This window comes from Schistocerca piceifrons, chromosome 3 (genome assembly GCF_021461385.2).
Source record: "Schistocerca piceifrons isolate TAMUIC-IGC-003096 chromosome 3, iqSchPice1.1, whole genome shotgun sequence".
NCBI lineage: Eukaryota > Metazoa > Arthropoda > Insecta > Orthoptera > Acrididae > Schistocerca > Schistocerca piceifrons.
Genome location: NC_060140.1, coordinates 854871549 through 854899213, shown reverse-complemented (window position 1 = coordinate 854899213; position 27665 = coordinate 854871549). Strand labels below are relative to the sequence as shown.

General features: G+C 43.6%; 1 protein-coding gene across 1 annotated transcript in view; it reads right to left on the bottom strand.

Moving 5' to 3' along the window:
* Nucleotides 1–27665, bottom strand: part of LOC124789122 (cGMP-specific 3',5'-cyclic phosphodiesterase) — a gene marked incomplete at its 3' end in the record, with an annotated part of 552400 nt that overhangs the window by 459732 nt on the left and 65003 nt on the right. The window contains exon 3 of the mRNA XM_047256412.1: nucleotides 15814–16049. Coding sequence (XP_047112368.1) covers nucleotides 15814–16049 — 236 coding nt within the window. The remainder of the gene's footprint in view (nucleotides 1–15813; nucleotides 16050–27665) is intronic.

Below are 27665 nucleotides of genomic sequence, written 5' to 3'. Positions count from 1 at the left end.
AGTTAGAGAAAAGAACGAGAGAGAGAGAGAGAGAGAGAGAGAGAGAGAGAGGGATACAAAGACGGAAAGAAAAAAGACAGAAAGAAAGGAACAGGAAGAAAGAGCGAGAGAGAGAATGTAACCCATCCACGTCACGTTAGACCACATCGGTGTTGAGAGAGGGATACAAAGACGGAAAGAAAAAAAGACAGAAAGAAAGGAACAGGAAGAAAGAGCGAGAGAGAGAATGTAACCCATCCACGTCACGTTAGACCACATCTGTGTTGTCTCAGGTCTTGGAGAGTAGCAGAGAGTTTCCAGGTTCAACCCAACTTACATTTGCCTGGCTACATGTCCCGTCCACCACCGTTCCATTTGCAGTACATTCATAATCGCGTCTCCCTCTCAACTCTTTTGTCTGGAACATTTGTTTGTTTTCCTCTGTCTCCGATTAATTCCTAACATGTCTCTATCTATTGAAAGGTCCACACTTTTCGAATGGTTTTCATGTTGAAATATGTTTCACTTCCATATGACAAAACTGGTAACACACGGCGACTGTAAATTTTCCATTTTGGAGACAGGGGAAGCTACACTTACAAAACCCTGCCTAGTTCACTAAACGTACTCGACACCAGTTTAAACCTGTTGTTAATTTCTTTTGATGTCCTTGTCATTAAAACTCTTCTAACGCCTTAACGCAAAAACTCATCAATGGACGCTGTAACTTTATTATTCAGTTCTGCGATAGCAGGTGTAATTTCGGACAGTTTCCAAATATTACTGATAGTACGCCCTTGTCAGAGACACTTTTAAGAAAATTTTTAGGATAAATATTATTAACTATCGATGCATTTCTGGATTAACATGTTTCTCAAAACTCCCTCCCCTCCCCCCCATAAACCATGGACCGTGCTGTTGGTGCGGAGGCTTGCGTGCCTCAGCGATACAGATAGCCATACTGTAGGTGCAACCACAATGGAGGGGAATATGTTGATGAGAGACCAGACAAACGTGTGGTTCCTGAAGAGGAGCAGCAGCCTTTTCAGTACTTGCAGGGACAACAGTCTGTATGACTGATTGATCTGGCCTTGTAACATTAACCATAACGGCCTTGCTGTGCTGGTCCTGCGAACGGCTGAAAGAAAGGGGAAACTACAGCCGTAACTTTTCCCGAGGCCATGCAGCTTTACTGTATGGTTAGATGATGATAGCGTCCTCTTGGGTAAAATACTTCGAAGGTAAAATAGTCCCCCATTCGGGTCTCCTGGGGACTACTCAGGAGGACGTCGTTATCAGGAGAAAGAAAACTGGCGTTCTACGGATCGGAGCGTGGAATGTCAGATCCCTTAATCGGGCAGGTAGATTCGAAAATTTAAAAAGGGAAATGGGTAGCTTGAAGTTAGATGTAGTAAGAACAAGATTTCTGGTCAGGTGAATACAGGGTAATAAAAAAAATCAAATAGGGGCATGCGGGAGTAGGTTTAGTAATGAATAAAAAATAGGAGCGCTGGTAATACTACCAACAGCACAGTGAACACATTATTGTAGCGGAGATAGACACGAAGCCCACGCCTACGACAGCAGTACAAGTTCATATGCCAACTAGCTGCACAGATGACGAAGAGATTGAAGAAGTGTATGACGAAAAAAAAGAAATTATCCAGATAGTGAATGGAGACGAAAATTTAATAGTCATGGGGGACTGGATTTCGATAGCAGCAGAAGGAAGAGAAGGAAAAGTAGTAGGTGAATAAGAACTGGGAGTAAGGAATGAAAGAGGAAGCCGCCTGTTAGAATTTTGCACGGAGCATAGCTAAACTTGGTTTAAGAATCATGAAAGAAGATTGTATACGTGGAAGAAGCCTGAAGACACTGGAAGGTTTCAGATGATTATATAATGGTAAGACAGAGATTTAGCAACCAGGTTTTAAATAGTAAGACATTTCCAGGGACAGATGTGGACTCTGACCACAATCTATTGGTTATGAACTGTAGATTAAAACTGAAGAAGCTGCGAAAAGGTGGGAAATTAAGGAGATGGAATCTGGATAAACTGAAAGAAACAAAGGTTGTAGAGAGTTTCAGAGAGAGCATTAGTGAACGACTGACAAGCACAGGGGAAAGAAATACAATAGAAGAAGAATGGGTAGCTTTGACAGATGAAATAGTGAAGGCGGCAGAGGATCAAGTAGGTAAAAGACGAGGGGTAGTAGACATCCTTGGGCAACAGAAGAGATATTGAATTTAATTGTCGGAAGGAAAAAATATAAGAATGCAGTAAATGAAGCAGGCAAAAAGGAACACAAACGTCTCAAAAATGAGATCGACAGGAAGTGCAAAATGGCTACGCAGGGATGGCTGGAGGACAAATGTAAGGATGTGCAGGCATATATCACTAGGGGTAAGACAGATACTGAATACAGGAAAATTAAGGAGACCTTTGGAGAAAGGAGAACCACTTGTATGAATATCAAGAGCTCAAATGCAAAACCAGTTCTAAGCAAAGAAGGGAGAGCAGAAAGGTGGAAGGAGTATTCAGAGGGTCTGTACAAGGGCGATGTAGTCGAGGTAAATATTATGGAAATGGAAGAGGACGTAGGTTAAGATGAAATGAGAGATATGATACTGCGTGAAGAATTTTACAGAGCATTGAAAGACCTAAGTAGAAACAAGGCCCCGGGAATAGACGTCATTCCATTACAACTACTGATAGCCTTGGGAGAGCCAGTCCTGACAAAACTCTACCATCTGGTGAGCAAGATGTATGAGACAGGCGAGATACCCCCAGATTTCAAGTAGAATATAATAATTCCAATCCCAAAGGAAGCAGGTGTTGACAGGTGTGAAAATTACCGAACTATCAGTTTAATAAGTCACGGCTGCAAAATACGGACATAAATTCTTTACAGGGAGATGGAAAAATTGGTAGAAGCCGTCCTTGGAGAAGATCAGTTTGGATTCCGTAGAAATGTTGGAAGACGTGAGGCAAAACTGACTCTGCTACTGTGCAAGCTTCTTCATCTCCAAGTAACTACTACACCATACATGCTTCTGAATCTGCTTACTATATTCATCTCTTGGTCTCCCTCTACGATTTTTACCCTCCACGCTACCCTCCAATACTAAATTGGTGATCCCTTGATGCCTCAGAACATGTCCTACCAACCGATCCCTTCTTCCAGTCAAGCTGTGCCACAAATTCCTCTTCTCCCCACTTCTGTTCGGTACCTCCTCATTAGTTACGTGATCTACCCATCTAATCATCAACATTCTTCTGTAGCACCACATTTCGAAAGTTTCTATTCTCGTATTGTCTAAACTATTTGTCGTCCATGTTTCACATCCATACGTGGCTATACTCCATACAAATACTTTTAGAAAAGACTTCCTGACACTTAAATCTACACTCGATGTTAGTAAATTTCTCTTCTTGAGAAACGCTTTTCTTGCCATTGCCAGTCCGCCTTTTATATCCTCTCTACTTCGACCATGATCAGTTATTTTGCTCCCCAAATAACAGAACTCTTTTACTACTGTAAGTGCCTCATTTCCTAATCAGATTCTCTCAGCATCACCTGATTTAATTCGGCGACATTACTTTATTCTTGTTTTGCTTTTGTCGATGTTCATTTAATATTCTCTTTTCAGGACACTGTCCATACCGTTCAACTGTTCTTCCAAGTCCTTTGCTGTCTCTGACAGAATTACAATGTGATCTGCAAACCTCAAAGTTTTTATTTCTTCTCTATGAATTTTAATCCCTACTCAAGATTTTTCTTTTGTTTCCTGTACTGCTTGCTCAATATGCAGATTTAAAAACATCGCGGACGGGCTACAACCCTGTCTCAGTCCCTTCTAAACCACCACTTCCCATTCATTTCATCGACTCTTATGACTGCCATCTGGTTTCTGTACAACCTGTAAATAGCCTTTCGCTCCATGGATTTTAGTCGAAAGAGAGTTTTCCAGTGCACATTGTCAAAAACTTTCTCTAGGTCTACAAATGCCATGAACGTAGATTTGCCTTTCCTTAATCTATCTTCTATGAGAAGTCTTAGGATCAGTATTGCCTTGCGTGTTCCTGCATTTCTGCGGAATCCAAACAGATCTTCCGCAAACATTGGCTTCTTCCAGCTTTTTCATTCTTATATGAGGAATTCTTGTTACTGGTTGTCACCCATGATTTCTTAAACTGATTTTTCGATAATTTTCGCACCTCTCAGCACCTGTTTTCTTTGTAATTGGAATTATTATATTCTTCTTGAAGTCTGAGGGTATATCGCCTGTCTCATATGTCTTACTCACCAGATGCAAGAGCTTGGTCATGGCTAGCTCTCCCAAGGCTATCAAGAGTTCTTACGAAATAATGTCTACTCCCACGGCCTTGCTTCCACTTAGGTCTTTCAGTGCTCTGTCAAATTCTTCACGCAGTATCATGTCTCCCATCACATCTTCATCTATGTCCTCTTCCATTTCCACAATATTCCCCTCGAGTACATCGCCCTTGTATAGATCCTCTATATACTCCTTCCCCCTTCTGCTTTCCCTTCTTTGCTTAGGACTGAGCTCTTGATATTCATACAGGTGGAATCTATCTTTTACCTAGTAAAATATATTCTTAACATTTGTCCTCTAGCGATTCCAGCTTAACCATTTCCCACTCCTCGTCGGTTTCATTTTTTGGACGTTTGTATTGCCTTTCTGCTGCTTCATTTACTGTTTTTTTGTGTTTTCTTCTTTGATCAATTCAAATCAGTATCTCTTGTGTTACCCAAGAATTTCTACTAGCTCTCATCTTTCTACCTCCTTGATCCTCTACTGCCGTCACCATTTCGTCTCTCAAAGCTACCCATTATTCTTCTACTGTATTCCTTTCCCCTGTTCTTGTCAATCGTTCCCTGATGCTCTCTCAACAACGTCTGATTCTTTGAGTTTATACAGGTCCCGTCTCATTAAATTCCTAACTTTTCGTAGTTTCTTCTATTTTAATCTACAGTTCATAACCAATAAATTGTGGTCAGAGTCCGCGTCTGCCCTGGAAATGTCTTACAATTTAAATCTCGTTCCGAAATCTTTGTCTTACCACTATATAATCAATCTGAAATCTTCTGGTGTCTCCAGGTCTCTTCCACGTGTACAACCTTCTTTCATGATTCTTAAACCAAGTGTTAGCTACGATTAAATTATGCTCTGTGGAAAATTCTATCAGGTGGCTTCCTCTTTCATTCCTTACCACCAGTCCATACTCATCTACTACAACCGCGCGGGGTAGCAACACGGTCTAAGGCGTCTTGTCACGGTTCGCGTGGCATCCCTGTCGGAGATTCAAGACCTCCCTCGGGCATGGGTGTGTGTTGTCCTTAGCGTAACTTATTTAAGTTAGTTTAATTAGTGTGTAAGTAAGCCTAGGGACCGATGAACTTAGTAGTTTGGTCCCATAGAATCTTACTACAAGTTTCCAAAAACATTACCATCTACTATTTTTCCTTCTGTTCCTTTTTCTACGATCGAATTCCAGTCCTCCATGAGTATTAAATTTGCGTCTCCCTTTAGTACCTGAATAATTTCTTTTATGTCATCATACTATTCTTCAATCTCTTCATCATCTGCGGAGCTAGTTGGCACATAAACGTGTACTATTGCGATGGGTGTGGGATTCTGGCTTAAGAGAAGTAATTCTCTTGGCATCATAATCAAATGCTGTATAATTATATCAGAACAGTTAATAACAAACGAAACATTGAAACACATTATTGATTAGTTCACAGTAAATTGGGTGAAAACTTAACTTTATAAAAACGAAGTTTGCTGAAGTATGTGGTGCAGGATACAGTGTTAACGATAAGAATAACATGCCAGAAAGAAAATAAGCAAATCCCAGTGTTCTGTAGAAGTTCTCACAGATAAACTTCAGTCATATTTGGTTTGCTTTTGATTACCAATTTCGGCGATAAAATCATCAGAAAGTCAGCTTACTCTATATTCCTCCGTTTGTGAACATCGTATGAAACAATATTCTCGGGAAATTTCACATTTATTCATAAAATTTTCTTTGCTCCAAAATGCATAAACATCCTAGAATACATAAGAGAACTAGGCCGATAAACAACTACCTTACAACAACTTTACTGTGTTATAAAGTCGACTGCTTGGAATGAGCAGCCTGATAATAATGGCGGAGTTTGTAAATATAACCCTACGACCAAAAATGTATTCCGCTGTACTTGACTGAATCTTACTGGTGCAGAGCAGTAGGAAATTTTCAGAAATACCTGATAACCCTATCTCCCCTTTTTGAATTAATGTAGCTAAGAGATACCGAAATCAATTTTGAAAACGAATTGAAATCATTTTCTTTTGACGTTTTGTAATGTGACTGTCACCTGTTTCTTATCATTTCTTGGCTGTTTCTTAGGAGGGTGGAAGGCTTACTGTGGAGGAAGGGTTCGAAATTATCTTGTTAAAAGCGAGTGGACCCAGGTGTTTGCCTCTTCGTCTGCCTTGACAACTGAAGATCAGTTACAGAGGCTCTGAAGAAGGGGAGTGGTTCACCAGGGTACTGCAGTTAGCCGAAGCAAGTGCGGTGAGCCTCTAACCCACACTTTGGCGGTAGATGTGGCTCTCTCCATTGAAGGCAGTTGCTGCAAAGCCACTGCAAGTCTCTACAGCATAATTGTGCGTGATGAATTCACCTCCCTGTATGCAGATCTAAGAACAGGCCACCGTGAGAAGATTCATTGCCTTTCCCAACAAATCTTGTTATTCAGTCAGCTGAGTCTTGACCGTCACCGCGCTTAGACGCAAAGGTCTAGAGCAACGATTGGAGCATGGCTAGCAGCCAATACCAGTCTCTTGCATGTTAGGACGCGTTCTGTAAGTCAAGAGTAGGTTCCTCTGTGTTCTTTTAAATAAAGCAAAATTCTCGCTAGTCACTGTGTCCTCCCCTCCATGTAGAGTTGTTCAAGAAGTTGGAAGTTAAGTTAGCGGGGAATAATTTCAGTCATTTGTCGTCGGGAAGCCATCTGGGGCATTTGTGGTCCTGAAGTAGTCGGGGGCGGGCATTTCCTATCGTCATCTCGGCTCTCCGTATCCGGTGATTACTGCCGCATTCTGGCGCACGTTTGTTGTGTTTTGAATAAGTCCCACATTTTGTATTCTTGCTGTAAGCTTTCTGAGCTGCTCACAGTTTGCGGGATTTGCTAAGCAACTTGAGTGCGTGGTTAATTGTATTGTTTCGTGGGTATTGGACCTCGTTACATTTGCTTTTGTAAGTTGCACAGGTTAAGGAAACTTGTAGCGTTTCCTAAACAGTCTTCCGAGTACATGAGATACCTCCCCACAGTCATAGCGGGAGATTCACTACTAAATCAAGCTTTGTGTTTTGGTACTTAAGAAGACTTTGTGATCATTGTATTGGAGCAATTTCTCAGTCAACATTATGAGAAGTTATGTTCATTTAGTTGGGGAGTTATTTTCTGTCATTTTAGTGTGTTATACGCCAAGATTTTGGAGTAAATAAATCGTTTATTAAATTTGGACTTGATTTGAATCTCAAAACCAAAATATTTTCCGACAGATGATACTGGTTAGGCGACCCTCTAAAGACAACCCCTGCATTCCTAATCTGTTCGTTTCACTGTAACGGTGTTGCATTGCAATGCGGCGGCCAACCATTTTGTTTTATTATTTAATATGAGACTACTTTGTTTTGTGACTTACGAGCTTCGCGCTGAGCTCGTATGGTGTGCTAACAGCAGGTTACACAGAGAAGAAAGTACAGATAGACAGCACAGGTAAAGTTCATGCCGACCCTGCTAGACTTAGCAAAACGGAAAAAGTTGAAGTTTCTCCTACTTCGCAAATAAATTTATGAATAAGACCACATGTCCAACTTAAGTATCGTATATTTATGTTAATGTAAGAGCCGGCCGGAGTGGCCGTGTGGTTCTAGCCGCTTCAGTCTGGAACCGCACGACCGCTACGGTCGCAGGTTCGAATCCTGCCTCGGGCATGGTTGTGTGTGATGTCCTTAGGTTAGTTAAGTTTAAGTAGTTCTAAGTTCTAGGCGACTGATGACCTCAGAGCCATTTGAACATTTAATGTAAGAGCAGTCATATAAATGATAAGTTTCTAGCTAAGCACGGTCTAAAACAAAACGAGATTTCAAGTCCCACACGGTTTGCGTTCCTGCTATCAGGTTATGCGATATAGTTAATGATAAGTACATGAACTGGCCCTGCAATGAAATTTACCGTTGGAGTTTGAAGTATTTGGCCACCAATAAAATGACACTCTTTTCGATTAAATTTAGCTGTCCATTCGAAACATTAATAAAGTTAACATTCATTAAGGGATAAATGTATTGAAGAACATTATTTCGTATACTCAGTGCTGTGAGCAGACTTTTGGAGTGTATCCTTGAATGTACATAAAAATAACCCGTATTAGACGCTCTTGGACTCGAATCACTTCAGCTTGGCTAGGTGACTTATCCAAAAGTGTTATACTGTATGACATTTTGCAGTGAAGTAACCAAAGTACACCAGCTGGTTTATTTTTACACCACCTGTCACTGACAGCGGTCGCATTGCGAAAGCACCTTAAGAAATGTAGAAGGAATTACGAGAAAAAAGATGAACTTACTAGGTTAGCTCAACTGGAAGAGCCGTACAGACAGTTCTGGGGGCCCAGCACACGACATTAAGTTTTCAAATGCAGTCAATACGGCGTATACTGCATCAAAAGGTAAAAGCATTCAACTTGTTTCCCTTTTGTGCGTGTTGAGAAATGCATTAGATATGCCTTGTATCGTCAGTGAAAGAATATCTTAGAAAGTGGAGGCAAACTTTAAAAATGAAACTTCCTGGCAGATTAAAACTGTGTGCCCGACCGAGACTCGAACTCGGGACCTTTGCCTGTCGCGGGCGAGTGCTCTACCATCTGAGCTACCGAAACACGACTCACGCCCGGTACTCACAGCTTTACTTCTGCCAGTATCTCGTCTCCTACCTTCCAAACTTTACAGAAGCTCTCCTGGGAACCTTGCAGAACTAGCACTGCTGAAGTGCCAGGAAGTTTCATATCAGCGCACACTCCGCTGCAGAGTGAAAATCTCATTCTGGAAACATCCCCCAGGCTGTGGCTAAGCCATGTCTCCGCAGTATCCTTTCTTTCAGGAGTGCTAGTTCTGCAAGGTTCGCAGGAGAGCTTCTGTAAAGTTTGTAAGACGAGATACTGGCAGAAGTAAAGCTGTGAGTACCGGGCGTGAGTCGTGCTTCGGTAGCTCAGATGTAGCAGCACTTGCCCGCGAAAGGCAAAGGTCCCGAGTTCGAGTCTCGGTCGGGCACACAGTTTTAATCTGCCATGAAGTTTCATATCAGCGCACACTCCGCTGCAGAGTGAAAATCTCATTCTGGGAACTTTAAAAATGTTCAGTTGACTTACTATTGTAACGTCAAGAAGACGTTCGTTTCTTAGATTGCAGATTATAATCCACAAAAACGCAGCTTTTCAGTGAAATTAGTGCAGACGAATTGTAGACATGACAATTATTATGCCAGTTATTTTTTGACAACTCGTTTCTGAGTGAATAATTTATGTTATTGTGTTGTAGTGCAAAGAATGAAATAATTATGAGTATAATTGTAAAGGGGGAAATGTCATCGGCTGGTACATTATTAAGAGTGGAGAATTGGAACTGAAGGCCACCACACCCGTCCGGTTAAAATTTCCTGTCACGTCGCAGCTGTTATTCATTTACACTGCCGTCCAGCTTAATTCGACGCGCAACTGCGCTAATCCCATTTGCCTCCACTGGGAGACAGACTTTTTTTTTGTTGCCATCAGGTGAGATACATAACTAGGCGACAATGTAATTTTCGATTACACTGATGAGCGTTATTAAATAACTTGCCGTGCGTTTAAGGGAGGAATTAAATAACCTGCGAAGCGGAACGGTGTCCCGATATTCGGCCGAAAAACCGGCGGCGAATAATTTCGCACGGCCGACGCAGCAGGATGTGACGCGCTGCTCGCTGATGAATATTCCGAAGCCGGTAGCGACAAATCAGCGATCGGTATGCGAGCTGCAGACCACGCTGAATCATTGTCAATACAGATGACGAGGCTGCAGGTTGTATCGCCTATGGCGGGCGCCAGTCTGCGACCGTTGCAAATCACGCGCCCGTTTACAAAGTTATCGCACGAATACGATGTTAACGATCAAATGGGGGAGGTGGTCGTTAGCTCGGGCGTCACCGCCGAATCCGGAACACTGCGTCACATTTCCATGTACCAGGTACAGAAGTATGAAACCGGAATTTCCCAGCAGATGGTGCTAACCGTCAGTGAAGGGCGCGTGAGACCGCGTATGCAGCGCCATATGCTTCCTGTAACGGCTGACGACGAATATCAACACACAGTAACCCAAGTTCTGCACGTCGCTATCTGCTTCAAACCCGTAAACAGGTCGAGTTTTGTGCTTACGAATTACGATTTGCGGATAGTATTGGTTTTCTGTCATCATTTGAAGAAAACTGCTGCAGAATCGCATCGAATACTTGTCGAAACTTTCGGTGAACATGCTCCTGGGAAAACACAGTATTTCGAGTGGTTCAAAAAATTCAAAGTGGCGATTTTGACGTGAGAAACGACGAGCGCGGGAAACTCGTTTCTCTTCGGTTGAAAGCTATAGGAAAGGTGCAGAAAGTGGGAAAATGGATTCCGCATGAACTGAATGACAGATTGCAAACAAATCGACAAACCACTTGTGAAATGCTGTAGCCAGATACAACAGAAAATCATTTCTCCATCGAATAGTGACAAGTGATGAAAAATGGATATATTTTGAGAATCTAAAGTGTCGTAGCTCATGGGCGAATCCAGGCAAATCATCGACATCCACTGCAAGACCAAATCGCTTTGGAAAGAAGACAATTCTCTGCGTTTGGTGGGGGTCAGAAGGATGTCATCTATTTTGAGCTGCTAAAACCTGGTGAAACCGTTAACACTGATCGCTACCAACAGCAAATGATCGACTTAAATAGAGCATTACGTGAGAAACGACTGGAATATGGAAAAAGTTAACGATCGAGGCGTTCAGTGGGGAAATATTAGGGCATGCGCCTTATTCTCAAGACTTGGCTCAACAAGCTAGGTGGCGCAGTGGTTAGCGCACTGGACTCGCATTCGCGAGGACGACGGTTCAATCCCGCGTCCTGCCATCCTGATTTATGTTTCCCAAGATTACCCTAAATCGCTCCAGGCAAATGTCGGGATGGTTCCTTTGAAAGGGCACGGCCGACTTCCTTCCCCGTCCTTCCTTAATCCGATGAGACCGTTGACCTCGCTGTTTGGCCTCTTTCCCTAAACAACCCAACCCAAATCTGTACCAAAATGGATCGCTGACTGGTTCACTTCAAAAGAAGAACTGTTTTTTTGGCGTAGCATTCATAGCCTGCCGGAGAGGTGGGAGAAATGTATAAATAGCAACGGAGATTATTTTGAATAAAATTTTGTTTATCTGCTTCAATCAACAGACGTGTAATTATTGCAGCCAAATTCCGGTTTCATACTTATATACTTGGTACGTCTGAACTCCGCAAGCGACAGTACTGCGCGTTGCGGAGGGTGTATAAGTACTGGTAGACGTTCGCTTATTTGAGTACATCTTTTATTAGAGTATAGCCTATCAGCTAGATACGGTATTCTATCCTTTTTCATATGCCATCTTTATCATTTTATGCTAGGAACAATGAGCATGAGAAGTTATCCGTGGGATTGTGCTCAATTTTAATCCTGACCTTTTCTGTACGATCAGCAGCTTTTGGGTATCGAACACTCACTGTCTTGCTTCAAATCCATTCTGCAAGTTTGGCTGTGGGCTAAGGCGAACTTTCTGGTCTCTCCAAGCTTAGAAAATGTAGGATTAACCGTTGGAACGCGCAGGACAATAGCAGGAGGGGGTGGGGGTCGTAGAACAAGGAGCGAAATGGTGGCAGAGGACACCAGTCCTCCCTGTCTTGGCGTACGTGACTTGGAGCACTTAAGTGGAAATATCTTTCCTTCCGAATTCGTGATTGATGTAAGTTAGAGGTAGAAGTATCCAGATCTTTCGGTAGAGTCTGTCCGTTAAAACGGGCCATACAGCTCGCTTTTGATCCGAGCCGATTACGACGTCGCGTTGCACCTAGAAGCGAGCCCTGTGATTGGCTGGAAGATGCACAGCCTGTGTGTTCTCTCGCAGGTGTAAAAGAGCGAACGAGGAAGTTGAAGATTGGGACGAGCTCCAGTCTGGACGCATTTGGGATGCTGTTGGACGGTAGGTGCTTCCTCTGCAGCCGTACCACGAGGCAATGGCGGTAAGACCGCAGTGCAACTGTTTGCTGGAGCACCGTTAGTTAGTTCGTGATCAGAGCTGTTTAAGGGTCCCAAATCTTCGTACCAAATTCTTTCCTTGTAGCGAACTCTTCGTCACGTCTGTCTTAAGCTAAATTCTCTACACCGCCCTGTTTTAGGTTGAACTGTGTGCTCGTTCTCTTGCTTCGATGACTGTAATTGGAATCCATATTTTCTCTCGCCCTGCTCTTTCCCCGTGCAAATTAGTTAACGAAGTTTTAAGTTTATCAGGTACGTGGAACTGTGTGGCATCATCGTTTATTTTGAGAGATGCATATGGGTCCTGAAGAGGGTATAGTGAAATGCCGAAACTGGTTGTCATTAAAATAAAATAAAATAACAATTTAGTTACAGGTCTTTTGGAGAACTTCATTGAGATTGATAAGAACTTTTTTAGTCTGGGTTTGCAATGTAATAATAAAAACGGTAAAAAATGTTATTGTTTAAAAAAATGTTTAAAAATTGAGGTGCGTCTTATAGACCTGAGTCGTAACAAGGCCCAGGGAGTAGACATCATTGCATTAGAACTACTGACGGCCTTGGGAGAGCCAGTCCAGACAAAACTCTACCATCTGTTGAGCAAGATGTATGAGACAGGCGAAATACCCTCAGACTTCAAGAAGAATACAGGGTGATTCAAAAAGAATACCACAACTTTAGAAATTTAAAACTCTGCAACGACAAAAGGCAGAGCTAAGCACTATCTGTCGGCGAATTAAGGGAGCTATAAAGTTTCATTTAGTTGTACATTTGTTCGCTTTAGGCGCTGTTGACTAGGCGTCAGCGTCAGTTGATGCTAAGATGGCGACCGCTCAACAGAAAGCTTTTTGTGTTATTGAGTTCGGCAGAAGTGAATCGACGACAGTTGTTCAGCGTGCATTTCGAACGAAGTATGGTGTTAAACCTCCTGATAGGTGGTATACTAAACGTTGGTATAAACAGTTTACAGAGAATGGGTGTTTGTGCAAAGGGAAAAGTTCTGGACGGCCGAGAACGAGTGATGAAAATGTAGCACGCATCCAGCAAGCATTTGTTCGCAGCCCAGGAAAATCGACTCGCAGAGTTAGCAGAGAGCTGCAAATTCCACAATCAACTGTATGGAGAGTCCTACGAAAAAGGTTAGTTATGAAACCTTATCGTCTGAAATTGGTTCAAGCACTGTCTGCAGCTGATAAGATTAAAAGAATCGATTTCTGTGATTTTATCTTTGCTCAAATGGAAACAGATGAATCTTTCGTTTCAAAGATTGTGTTTAGTGATGAAGCAACTTTCCACACTAACGGGAAAGTCAACCGTCACAATGTCTGTATATGGGGCACTGAGAATCCGCGGGAAACAACTCAGTATGAACGTGACTCGCCTAAGGTGAAAGTTTTCTGTGCCATTTCAGCCAATAAAGTTTTTGGTCCCTTTTTCTTCGAAGGTGCTACTGTAACTGGACTACAGTATCTGGAGATGTTAGAGAATTGGCTGTTCCCTCAGCTCGAACAAGAAGCACAACAATTCATATTTCAGCAGGATGGAGCGCCACCACATTGGCACTTATCTGTCCGTAACTACCTGAACGTCAACTACCCGAGGCGATGGATCGGCCGCCAGGCAGCCCGTGACAGAGCACTTCATCACTGGCCTCCAAGAAGCCCTGATCTTACCCCCTGCGATTTTTTCTTATGGGGGTATGTTAAGGATATGGTGTTTCGGCCACCTCTCCCAGCCACCATTGATGATTTGAAACGAGAAATAACAGCAGCTATCCAAACTGTTACGCCTGATGTGCTACAGAGAGTGTGGAACGAGTTGGAGTATCGGGTTGATATTGCTCGTGCGTCTGGAGGGGGCCATATTGAACATCTCCGAACTTGTTTTTGAGTGAAAAAAAACCTTTTTAAATACTCTTTGTAATGATGTATAACAGAAGGTTATATTATGTTTCTTTCATTAGATACACACTTTTAAAGTTGTGGTATTCTTTTTGAATCACCCTGTATAATAATTTCAATCCCAAAGAAAGCAGGTGTTGACAGATGTGAAAATTACCGAACTATCAGTTTAATAAGTCACAGCTGAAAAATACTAACGCGAATTCTTTAGAGACGAATGGAAAAACTGGTAGAAGCCGACCTCGGGAAAGATCAGTTTGGATTCCGTAGAAATATTGGAACATTTGAGGCAATACTGACTCTACAACTTATCTTAGAAGAAAGATCAAGGAAAGGCAAACCTACGTTTCTAGCATTTGTAGACTTAGAGAAAGCTTTTGACAATGTTGACTGGAATACTGTCTTTCAAATTTTAAAGGTGGCAGGGGTAAAATACAGGGAGCAAAGGCTATTTACAATTTGTACAGAGACCAGATGGCAGTTATTAAGAGTCGAGGGGCATGAAAGGGAAGCAGTGGTTGGGAAGGGAGTGAGGCAGGGTTGTAGGCTCTCCCCGATATTATTCAATCTGTATATTGAGCAAGCAGTAAAGGAAACAAAAGAAAAATTCGGAGTAGGTATTAAAATCCATGGAGAAGAAATAAAAACTTTGAGGTTCGCAGTTGAACGGAATGGACAGTGTCTTGAGAAGAGGATATTAGATGAACATCAACAAAGGCAAAACGAGGATAATGGAATGTAGTCGAATTAAGTCGGGTGATGCTGAGGATATTAGATTAGGGAATGAGACACTTAAAGTAGTAAAGGAGTTTTGCTATTTGGGGAGCAAAATAGCTGATGATAATAGAAGTAGAAAGGATATAAAATGTAGACTGACAATGGCAACGAAAGAGTTTCTGAAGAAGAGAAATTTGTTAACATTGAGTATAGATTTAAGTGTCAGGAAGTCGTTTCTGAAAGTATTTGTATGGAGTGTAGCCATGTATGGAAGTGAAACATGGATGATAAACAGTTTGGACAAGAAGAGAATAGAAGCTTTCGAAATGTGGTGCTACAGAAGAATGCTGAAGATTAGATGGGTAGATCACATGACTAATGAGGAGGTATTGAATAGAATTGGGCAGAAGAGGAGTTTGTGGCACAACTTGACAAGAAGAAGGGACCGGTTGGCAGGACATGTTCTGAGGCATCAAGGGATCACAAATTTAGCATTGGAGGGCAGCATGGACGGTAAAAATCGTAGAGGGGAAACCAAGACATGAATACACTAAGCAGATTCAGAAGGCTGTTGGTTGCAGTAGGTACTGGGAGATGAAGGAGCATGCACAGGGTAGAGTAGCATGGAGAGCTGCATCAAACCAGTCTCAGGAGTGAAGAACACAACAACAACAACAACAACTTATAGTGTCTTATAACAACAACGCGGACTTGGGAGTACGTGCAGTATGTATACATCGAGCAGGCTGCAGAAGTGGTGGCACACCGGCAGGAGCGCTGCTGCCGCGCATGCGCAGAGCGCGCTGGCAGGCCGGGCTGGCTATAGTACTGCACCCACCCGTATCTACGGTGACGTCGAACAGCTTGGCGACCAGGTAGCGGGCGTCGCGCGGCCCGCGCGCCAGGAAGAGGCTGCCGCGGTCGGCGTGCGTCAGCAGGCCCACGTTCACCAGGATCTTGTGGCACAGCACGTCGATGTCCAGCTCGTTGGCGACGTCGCGGATCAGCTCCATGAAGAGCTCGCTCTCGTCCAGCAGGCCCAGCTGCTGGCGCCGCGGGCCCATCGCCACAGGCCTGCGGGCAGCACAGCACAGTATAGCCAGGGGGCGCCCGTCAGTCGCTCATCTCTCAGCGGGACTCTGAGGTGCTGAGGGCTCTGCTGGACCTGCTGCAGCTACACAGCGGGACTGCACCATTGCACAAGAACCAAGTGGCGCTATGGCACTGTTGCTCAAAAATTGGAACTACTCCTTTTGTAAACATAACCGCCATTTCTTGCTGCAACTTAATTTATTTTTCCCAGACGCGTTTCGCCTTCTTCTTGCTCTAAGGCATCTTCAGTGGGATCTGTAATGATGCTGTTTTGTTATTCTTAGATTATCAAACAGTTCACGTCGCGTTCTTTTATGTAAATAAGTTATTGTTTACAGTTTGCTGTGATCTGCGTTTCCTCTATCTGGTCTGGAGGTCGCACTACCCCTTTATTAACGACACATATACACAATTTTGCGTTCCAAACTTTTTCAGTTTTCCCCATGTTTCTCCTTCTTTTTTGTGGTGTACTATTATTCTTTTGCCACTCGATATAGCTATTTCATAGAACACTATGTTTTTACCGACATAAATAATGTAACTGCATTATGTGTTTCATCCTGTTTGGTTTGTTTATCTACATGTTGCCAACCTTACGAAGGATATGCTCCAAACCAACTTCTATTCATCATGTTTACATCTATGTGTGTGTGTGTGTGTGTGTGTGTGTGTGTGTGTGTGTGTGTGTGTGAGGGAGGGAGAGAGAGAGAGTGGGCTGAAGAATATGTATATGGTTCTGTTTTTTTTAATAGTGTGATAGTGTGATTGTAGGTTGGGTTGCGTTTTTTAAATTTTTTATGTGTGTTTGTGTGTTTGTGCGAGTGTGTGTGTGTGTGTGTGTGTGTGTGTGTGTGTGTGTGTGTGTGTGTATGTGGCGGGGAATGTTCGTGATTTCAGTTGTAGAATCTTCGACATGAATGTAATTGCTGTCAGAAAGTACTTGAAAGGTCTGGTAATCTGTTGATTTGAGTTTTGGTTTAAATGTTCTGTGGAGGGATTCATGAACAAGTGAGTGAAAAGGTGTTGGGTATTATTATTATGATAATTCTCTTTTGGAGTGTTATTCTATTATTTTAACTGTTTTTGTAAGCATAGAACTCAAAGTACTTGATCATTGTTTTGGTTTTCTGTATGTGGTAATTTTCTTGCAGGGTTAGGATGTGTTTTTTACTGTTAATTCCAATTATTTCCTGTCTTTTTCTCTAGTGGTTGTTTGTGGTTACGTTATATTACGTGTTCTGCAAATGCGCAGTGATTTGTCCCATACTTCCAGGCTCTCATGTGTTCTCTGTATCTGACATCAAATGTTCTACCTGGGGAAAATAAATAAAGTTGCAGCAAGAAAACGCGGTTCTATTTACATAACATGTATTTCTGTACTTGCTGCGGAGAATGGCCACGCAAATAAGCTTGTTAAATATTGAACTATTTAAGCTCTAGTTTCGTTTAGTAATAGTTTACCTTGTCGTGCCTGCTAATACTCTGCAAATCCCCGATAAGCGCATGGCGGGGCGTACTTCCCATTGTACAAGTTATTGGGCCTTCTTCCTGTTCTGTTCACGTACGCAGTGTGGGATGAATGACTATTCAAATGCCTCTGTCCATACAGTAATTGATCTAATATTGTCCTCCCGATCCCCACAGGACCCATGTATAGTGTGTAGTAGTATATTCCTGGAGTCATCATTCATCATTCGAATGTAGTATTTAAATCGTTGTAAGTAGACTTTTTCAGAACAGTTTGCATCTATCTTCAAGCGTCTGCCAGTTCACTTTTTAAACATCTCTGACATATTCTCCCGGGGGCCAAACAAACCTACGAGCATTCGCGCTGTCCTTCTCTCCATACGTTCAGTATCCCTCTTATTCTTCTTTTGTATGAGTCCCACACAATTGAGCAATATTCTGGGATGGGTCTCATTAGTGAGTAATATTCTTTGGAAACTGATTGCATTTCCGTAATATTCTACCAATAAATCGACGACCGCTACCTAAGTACGAGGGGGTGGAGATCTCTTCTAAACAGCACATTGCCAGGCATCTCAGAAATGTTCAATAATGTTCATGTCTGGGGAGTTTGGCGGACCAGAAGTGTTTAAACTCAGAAGAGTGTTACTGGATGCGCTCTGTAGCAATTCTGGACGTGTGGGGTGTCACATTGTCCTGCTGGAATTGCCCAAGTCCGTCACTGTGCACAATGGGCACGAATGAATGCAGGTGATCAGACAGGATGCTTACGTACAAGTCACCTGTCAGAGTCGTATCTAAAGGTACCAAGGGTCCCATATTACTCCAAATGTACACACCCCACACTATTACAGACCCTCCACCAGCTTGTACAGTCCCCTGTTGACATGAAGGGTTCATGGATTCATGATGTTGTCTCCATGCCCATACACGTCTATCCGCAGGCAACATGTTTCCAGTCATCAACAGTCGGTGTTGACAGGCCTAGGCGAGGCGTAAAACGTTGTGTCGTGCACGAGTGGGCCTTCGGTTCCGAAAGCCTATATCGGTGATGTTTTGTTGAATAGTTCGCACGCTGACACTCGTTGATGGCCCAGCATTGAAATCTGCAGCAATTTGTGGAAGGGTTGCACTTCTGTCACGCTGAACGGTTCTCTTCAGTCGTCGTTGGTCCCTTTCTTGTAGCATCTTTTTCTGGCCGCAGCAACGTCGGAGATTTGATGTTTTACCTGCTCCTGATATTCACGGTACACTCGTGATATGGTCGTACGGTAAAATCCCCATTTCATCGGTACATCGGAGATGATGTGTCCCGTCGCTCTTGCGCCGACTATAATGCCTTCTTCAAATTCACTTAAATGTTAAATATTGATAACCTGCCATTGTGTTAGCAGTAACCGATCTAACAGATGAGGAAGACTCTTGTCTTAAATGGGGGTTGCCGACCGCAGCGCTCTATTCTGCCTGTTTATATATCTCCGTGTATGGACACGCATGGCGTTTCGGTGTACAATAGAAAGAGTGCTGTGACATGGCGACTTCTGAAATGTTCTTGTCAATGATCGGTGCGGTGTCGGTACTCACGGCTACAGAGAGTACCGCCCACCACAATCGATAAGGCGCCCTCTGTTCACTCGTAGCGCAGCAACTGTATGGATTAGGCGCCGGAGACACAAACTCGTGGACATCATGTGTGTGGGCAGTGATTGGTCGATGCCTCGTTAAGTACGGGAGCACTGAGCTACGGCGGGCAGTTCTCCTCACTGCACCGAGTCGTGTGCAGTCTCCAGTTACAGCCGGGTCTACAAGCTGCAGTGTTCGTCCGTCGTCTCCGAGACTTAGGCTCCGTAGGCGTCGTAGGCATTACTCAGAAACAGAGTGACAGGACTTTGATATTTTAGAGGATTTGTAATAATTTCAAACGTCTTGCCACAGTGGTAACACTTGTTGCCCGCCAAATCACCGAATTTAAGTGCTGCCGTTGTGGGTTAACACTTGGATGGGTGACCATCCTGTTATACCGGAGCCAAGGTAGCACCTGAGGGCTGGCAACCCACATTACACCACAGAGGACGAGGTTGTCTATCCCCAAGGCGTACCATGGTACACACTGGATATTTACGTACAAGAACCTGATTGGCTGGAGACAGGTATTTAGGGGCTACAACCAGCCCCGAAGTTCAGTTGACGCCAGATGCCGACCTCGTGTACTACGACCGTTGAAGATTGCGTCTTCGTCTCTGAATTGGACTGTTACTAGTGTGTGTGTGTTACCGCGAACCTTTGAGAAAAATTACGAGTGAACTTTTGTTTGCCTCAATTAGGAGACTTTTACTGGCATCGTTATCGTTACCTTGTTACCTTTCGTTTGTTGATCAGTCATCAACTTTGTGAACTTACATCAATAAATGTTGTGTTTGTGAAAAATTGCAGAAATGTCAGTTACAACACATCCTGTTTGCCGAGTGCTGTTGGCAAGCGGGGTACACTCAGCCCTTCTGAAGCAAACTGACTAGCTACTTGATTAAGAAGTAGCGGCTCCGGACTCGTAAACTGACAAACGGCCGGGAGAACGGTGTGCTGACCACGTGATCCACCATATCCAGATCCAGTGACGCCTGCGGGCTGAGGATGACACGGCGGTCGGTCGGTACTGTTGGGCCTTCATGACCTGTTCGGGCGGTGTTAAATCTTTTCAATTGTACTGGACATTTCATAAAAAGAAGTAGTATATGAATATTTCTTATTTAATAGATATCATTTTATTTTTAATGTTGGGAATGTTTCTGTTTGAAGATAACCTACGCCGTCCTTCTGCATTCCCAAGAATCAGTACGAAGGAGATGTTGGCGGCTGATAGAGTGATCCCCAATGAAAGCAATTGAGACGTAGCGAATCGCTTTGTCTTGGTGGGAAGAGTGAGGGAGCAGCGTGCTGGCGTGACGTAAAGACGCGAGTGAAGATAATTTTGTGGCGCCGGTGATAAAGGCGACGAACTTTTCGAGTGAGCCAGCAGCAGCAGCAACAGCGGCGTTTGGACGCCGCAGCGGAGCGGCTAACTAGCGGGGCAGAGGGGCGACCCATCCACCTGTTTTATGGGGCAGTAAAGCGGAGGCAGCCGCCCCCGGTAATCACGCCGGAGGCGGCGGCGGCTGATCCCGGGATCACGCCCCCCCCCCCCCCCCTCCGCCTCACGAGTCAGCCGGCCTTCGGCGGCCCGTTAGAAAGGAGGCCAAACTGCTGCTGCTCTCTCTGACGTCACCTCGTCTACCCAACAAGTAGCGAGCGGTCACACCGAGCCGTTGCGTACAGAAGGGGCTGCGGAAGGCTCTCCCCAAACAAGAGGAGCGTGAAGGCAGTGCAGAGCTGAACGACGTACGACGAGGAACCCGCGCTATTCATCTGCATACACTGAAGAGCCAAATAATCTGGTATGCGCATGCGTGTTCAAAAACAGAGCTACACAAACAGACAGAATACGGCTCTGTGGTCGGCAACGCCTGTATAAGACAAGTGTCTGACGCAGTTGTTAGATCAGTTACTGCTGCTACAATGGCAGGTTATCAAGATTTAACTGAGTTTCAACGTGGTGGTATAGTCGGCGCACGAGCGAAGGGACACAGCAACTCCGGGGTAACGATTAAATGGGGTTTTCCTGGAGGACATTGTAAGAGTGTACCGTGAATATCAGGAATCATGTAAAACATAAAATGTCTGACATCGCAACGGCCGGAAAAAGATCCTGCAAGAAGGGAGCAACGACGACTGAAGAGAACCGTTCAACGTGGAAGAATTGCAAGCCTTCCGCAAATTGCTGCAAATTTCAGTGGTGGACCATCAACGAGTGTAAGCGTGCGAATCACTCAACGAAACATATTCGATATGGGCTTTTGGAGCCAAAGGCCCGCTCTTGCAGTGTCAATGAGCGCACGATACAAAGCTTTACACGTCGCATGGGCACGTCAACACTGACATTGGACTGTTGATGACTGGAAACGTGTTGCCTGGTCGGACGAGTCTCGTTTCAAATTATATCGAGCGGATGGACGTGTACGGGTATGCAGACAACCTCATAAATCCATGGACCCTGCATGTTAGCAGGGGACTGTTCAAGCTGGTGAAGGCTCTGCAATGGTATGGTGCGTGTGCAGTTGGAGTGATATCCCCTGATAGGTCTGTATACAACTCTGACAGGTGACACGTACGTAAGTATCCTGTCTGATCAACTGCATCCATTCGTGTCCATTGTGCACTCTGACAGACTTGGGTAATTCCAGGACGACAATGCGACACCCCACACGGTGAGAATTGCTACAGAGTGGCTCCAGGAATACTCTTCTGAGTTTGAACACTTCTGCTGGTCACCAAACTCCCCAGAGATGAACATTATTGAGCGTATCTGGGATGCCTTGCAACGTAGTGTTCAGAAGAGATCTACAACCCTCGTACTCTTATGGATTTATGGGCAGCCCTGCAGGATTCATGGTGTCAATTCCTTCCAGCACACCTTCAGACATTAGTCGAGTCCACACCAGGTCGTGTTGAGGCACTTCTGCGAGCTCGCTGAGGCCCTACACGATATTAGGTAGGTGTACAAATTTCTTTGGCTATTCAGTGTATATACGAGTACATCGCAAGCCACGGCACAGAGCATGATGAAGGGCATATCATATTAGTATTATCGATTTTATTTCCTGTTCTTTTCAGTTACTAAGCGAGAGACTTTCTTATCTTTTCCACTTGATCACTACCGATGACACGAGATGTTGGCAGCATAATGCTCTCACACTGTTCCTCGAATGAAGCTCTTTAAGTTTATGCAACACAGGGTTTCGCTGCAACAACATCGCTTTTGTTCCAAGGATTCGCATTTAGCAAAAGTCCTGTTACGCTAACGTCACTGCTTTTATTTCTTTATTACTGATTGGTTTGTTGACTTGGGGGAGGGGACCAAACAATGAAGTTAACGGTGCCATCCGATTAGGTAAGGATGGGGAAGGAAGTCTGCCGTGCCCTTTCAAAGGAACCATCCCGGCATTTGCCTGAAGCGATATAGAGAAATGACGGCAAACTTAAATCAGAATGACCAGACGCGGGTTTGAACCGTCGTCCTCGCGAATGTGAGTCCAGTATGGTAATCACTTCGCCATCTCACTCGGTCCTTTGTTAGTGCTAGCAATTTTGGTTGTTATTAGTCATCATCAGCGAAGTAAGTTTTTCAATGTGCGGGAAGGCTGTTGTGACCTTCGGGCAATATTTCTATCTTACACGCCGCAAAGGTAGACCCTTTATTTGTGTTGCGCAGAGTAGTTATCCTTTCGAATTACGAAAACATAAAAGGGAAAATCAGCTACGCGTTGCATTAATTTCGTAATTGTTAGTAATTCACGAAAATTCGCGCGTGAAAGCGGCTGTTGCATCTTTAACGAAGCGACGTGCGCTGGCTGGACGGCGGGTCAGGCTAACTAGGTGTTTACCAATACAGAAGGTGCGGGGGGGGGGGGGGGGTCTGCAGCGCCGTGTTGTTGTTATCACAGCCACCGGAGCCGCAGCCCGTTGCCGGACGCTGAAATTGCCCCATTCACTGCGGCTCTGAATTAACGGCCTTAATTAGCTGTATGAACGAGCCACCGTGTTTTCATTAGTTTAACCACGAATTTCTTTCGTTTCCAGCAGCTTCGGGCTTGCACTAGAACTACATTCGCTTGTTTACCGTACTTTACAACGTGTTCTGGTACTTATTTATTTACACTTGCACGATTAGGGCATGGAGCCCTCTCATACATAAACCAAGATACCCTCATGTTCAACACTATATTCATTAGGGCATAGATGTTACAAGAGGTCTTATACTAGCTACAGACTACAACACTTAGAAACATTTATGACAGCCGTGCTCAACCTTTTGCAATCTAGCTCCCACTTTTGTTACTGTGTTAATTATAAAGTTTTGTAACTGCCACCCGTTACACGATAATAGTGGTTTATAACGAAGAGAAGGAACTTTATAAAATTTATAAGACTGAGTCGTAACCTCCAGCGTGACACAGGGGAGTGTTATGGGAACACTGCTTTTCACATTATACATAAATGACCTAGTAGATAGTGTCGGAAGTTGCATGCGGCTTTTCGCGGATGATGCTGTAGTATACAGAGAAGTTGCAGCATTAGAAAATTGCAGCGAAATGCAGGAAGATCTGCAGCGGATAGGCACATGGTGCAGGGAGTGGCAACTGACCCTTAACATAGACAAATGTAATGTATTGCGAATACATAGAAAGAAGGATCCTTTATTGTATGATTATATGATAGCGGAACAAACACTGGTAGCAGTTACTTCTGTAAAATATCTGGGAGTATGCGTGCGGAACGATTTGAAGTGGAATGATCATATAAAATTAATTGTTGGTAAGGCGGGTGCCAGGTTGAGATTCATTGGGAGAGTCCTTAGAAAATGTACTCCATCAACAAAGGAGGTGGCTTACAAAACACTCGTTCGACCTATACTTGAGTATTGCTCATCAGTGTGGGATCCGTACCAGGTCGGGTTGAGAGAGGAGATAGAGAAGATGCAAAGAAGAGCGGCGCGTTTAGTCACAGGGTTATTTGGTAAGCGTGATAGCGTTACGGAGATGTTTGGCAAACTCAAGTGGCAGACTCTGCAAGAGAGGCGCTCTGCATCGCGGTGTAGCTTGCTGTCCAGGTTTCGAGAGGGTGCGTTTCTGGATGAGATATCGAATATATTGCTCCCCCTTACATATACCTCCCGAGGAGATCACGAATGTAAAATTAGAGAGATTCGAGCGAGCACGGAGGCTTTCCGGCAGTCGCTCTTCCCGCGAACCATACGTGACTGGAACAGGAAAGGGAGGTAATGACAGTGGCACGTAAAGTGCCCTCCGCCACACACCGTTGGGTGGCTTGCGGACTATAAATGTAGATGTAGATGTAGATGTACAGCAAGTTGAACATATAATAAAAATTACTTGCTATATACTTTATACCAAAACCTAATGAAAATGTCTTAAAAACTCCTATCGCCTTTGTACAGAAACTAGATGGCATTTCTAAGAGTCCAGGGGCACGAAAAGGAAGCAGTGGTTGTGGCGGGAGTGAGAGAGGGTTTTAGCCTATCCCCGATGTTATTCAATCTCTGTATTGAGCAAGCACTAAAGGAAACAAAACAAAAATTTGTAGTAGGAATTAAAAGCCATGGAGAAGAAATAAAAGCTTCGAGGTTTGCTGATGACATTGTAGTTCTGTTAGAGACAGCAAATTACCTGGAAGGGCAGCTGCACAGAGTGGACAGTGTCTTCAAAGGAGGATATAAGATGAACTTAAACAAAAGCAAAACCAGGATAATGGAATGTAGTCGGATTCAAATGGATCTGAGCATCAGTCCCCTATAACTTAGAAATACTTAAACCTAACTGACCTAAGGACATCACACACATCCATGCCCGACGCAGGATTCGAACCTGCGACCGTAGCAGTCACGCGGTTCCAAACTGATGCGCCTACAACCGCTTGGCCACAACGGCCGGCAAGAAGGAATCGGTTGGTAGGACAAGTTCAGAGGCATCAAGGGATCACCAATTTAGTATTGGAGGGCAGCGTGGAGGGTAAAAATCGTAGAGGGAGACCAAGAGATGAATACACTAATCAGATTCAGAAGGATGGAGGTTACAGTAGTTACTCGGAGATGAAGATGCTCGCACAGGATAGAGGAGTATGGAGAGCTGCATCAAACCAGTCATCGCCTAGTGCCCATCATGAAGGCTGGAACGCCCATTGGGGGCGGTAGGGCCGCGTTGACTACCACCGAGTTATGTCGAATTGTCTAAACAGTAATAAATTCTGCAGAAGAAGAATCACACTTAATATTTGGTTGCGTAAATTAAATTAGGGTTTCTACCTTGGCAACAACTGATGGGAGAGACGAAATTAAAAAGTGATGTAATAGAACACAAGTAAGAGAGAGAGAGGGAGGGAGAGAAAGACAATGGTGACACTGACTGAAAAATATAAAGCGAAAAAAGTTTAATTTAACTGGGTGAAGAAATGAGCGTTAGCTTTATCATCTGACAGAGAGAAATTGCCAAACAAACTATAATGATTTGAGAAATGTGTTGAGAATGTCAAGCGAAATGTCCGAGTTTTTCCCTAAGTACAACACTATTGAATTGTTTGTAGAGTCTAGGATAACTTACTCCAGGTGCAAACAATAGCGAAAGGCACGGAGTGCATTCTTCATATTTTTTAAGAAAATCTTAGAGTTATGTAAATTTATCAGTTCACAGCTGCTACTTCGACCATTCTGCTTCTCAATAATCGGCGCACACAGGCTGTATTCTCGTGAGAGGACCGATGAAGAACTGTTTATTTTACAGAAAATGTGAGACAGGGAGAAAAATATTCTTCCTCCCGATGATGGCAAAATTGCAATCGTAGATAAAATACGAAATTCGCTGGTACAGAAATAAATTAATCTTTAGAAATACTTAAAATTGGTCAGCTTGCAGTAAATTTTTTTATCATGTACAGAAAAAATATAATACCAAGTTCGGATTAAGCAGGAAAAAATGATACTGTCAAATTAAATGCAGATGATAATTGCAATAGCGCATGTTATGAAGACAATAATTTACGGATGAATACTGAATGTCGGTTGAAGGGAAATGAGCTCAGAAAATACTATCGCAGGAAATGTCATCAGCATGTTATACCGAACGAGGTGGCGCAGTGGTTAGCACACTCGATTCGCATTCAGGAATACGACGTTTCAAACACGCGTCCATACAGCTTGATTTAGGTTGTTTATGATTTCTCTAAATCGATTCAGGCAAATTCCGGGACGGTTCCTTTGAAAGGACACCACCGATTTCTTCCCCATCCTACTCTAATCCGATGGGATCGATGGCCTCGCTGTTTGGTCCCCTCTCCAAAATCAAGGTACACTGAATACTTAGGTATGGAACTGTGTGTTTCGAATCGAATGTAAAAAATATGGACACAGCTTGCCAACTGCAGTAAATGTGGACAGGAATAACATCTAAAAATTTTAGCTGGGCTCACCGTGAAAGTCTTTTTAAAGAACTGTGGAGTCTGTCTTAACCGCCAGGGTTCGTCCATCAAATTATACGTATAAAGAAAAACTTAAATCGTTATTACACTGACAATGCTAAAGAGACCCATACAATAAGAGCCAGAAATAAAATTACATTTTTTGAGAAAAAAGTTAAACAGAAAAATTTTAAAAATGTGAGGGAGTGTAACTGCACTAGAAATTGCAGAAGTAAATTAAAGAGATAACAAAATGTAATATATTTCATAGAGTAAATAATCTGTACCTCTTAACTAATTCAAACTGTGCGATAAAGAATTGTTTAGGTAATAAATAGAATGGACTGGTAAAAATTTGACCTAAACGAATGCTAAGAAAGCCAGTATCTCTCTATAATACACTACTGGTCATTAAAATTGCTACACCAAAAGGAAATGCAGATGATAAACGGGTATTCATTGGACAAATATATTATACTAGAACTGACATGTGGTTAATTATCACGCAATTTGGGTGCATAGACCCTGAGAAATCAGTACCCAGAACAACCACCTCTGGCCGTAATAACGGCCTTGATACGCCTGGGCATTGAGTCAAACAGAGCTTGGATGGCGTGTACAGGTACAGCTGCCCATGCAGCTTCAACATGATACCACAGTTCATCAAGAGTAGTGACTGGCGTATTGTGACGAGCCAGTAGCCCGGCCACCATTGACCAGACGTTTTAAATTGGTGAGAGATCTGGAGAATGTGCTGGCCAGGGCAGCAGTCGAACATTTTCTGTATCCAGAAAGGCCCGTACAGGACCTGCAACATGGGGTCGTGCATTATCCTGCTGCAATGTAGGGTTTCGGAGGGATCGAAAGAAGGGTAGAGCCAGGGGTCGTAACAGATCTGAAATGTAACGTCCACTGTTCAAAGTGCCGTCAGTGCGAACAAGAGGTGACCGAGACGTGTAACCAATGGCACCCCATACCATCACGCCGGGTGATACGCCAGTATGTCGATGACGAATACGCGCTTACAATGTGCGTTGACCGCGTGTAGCCAAACACGGATGCGATCAT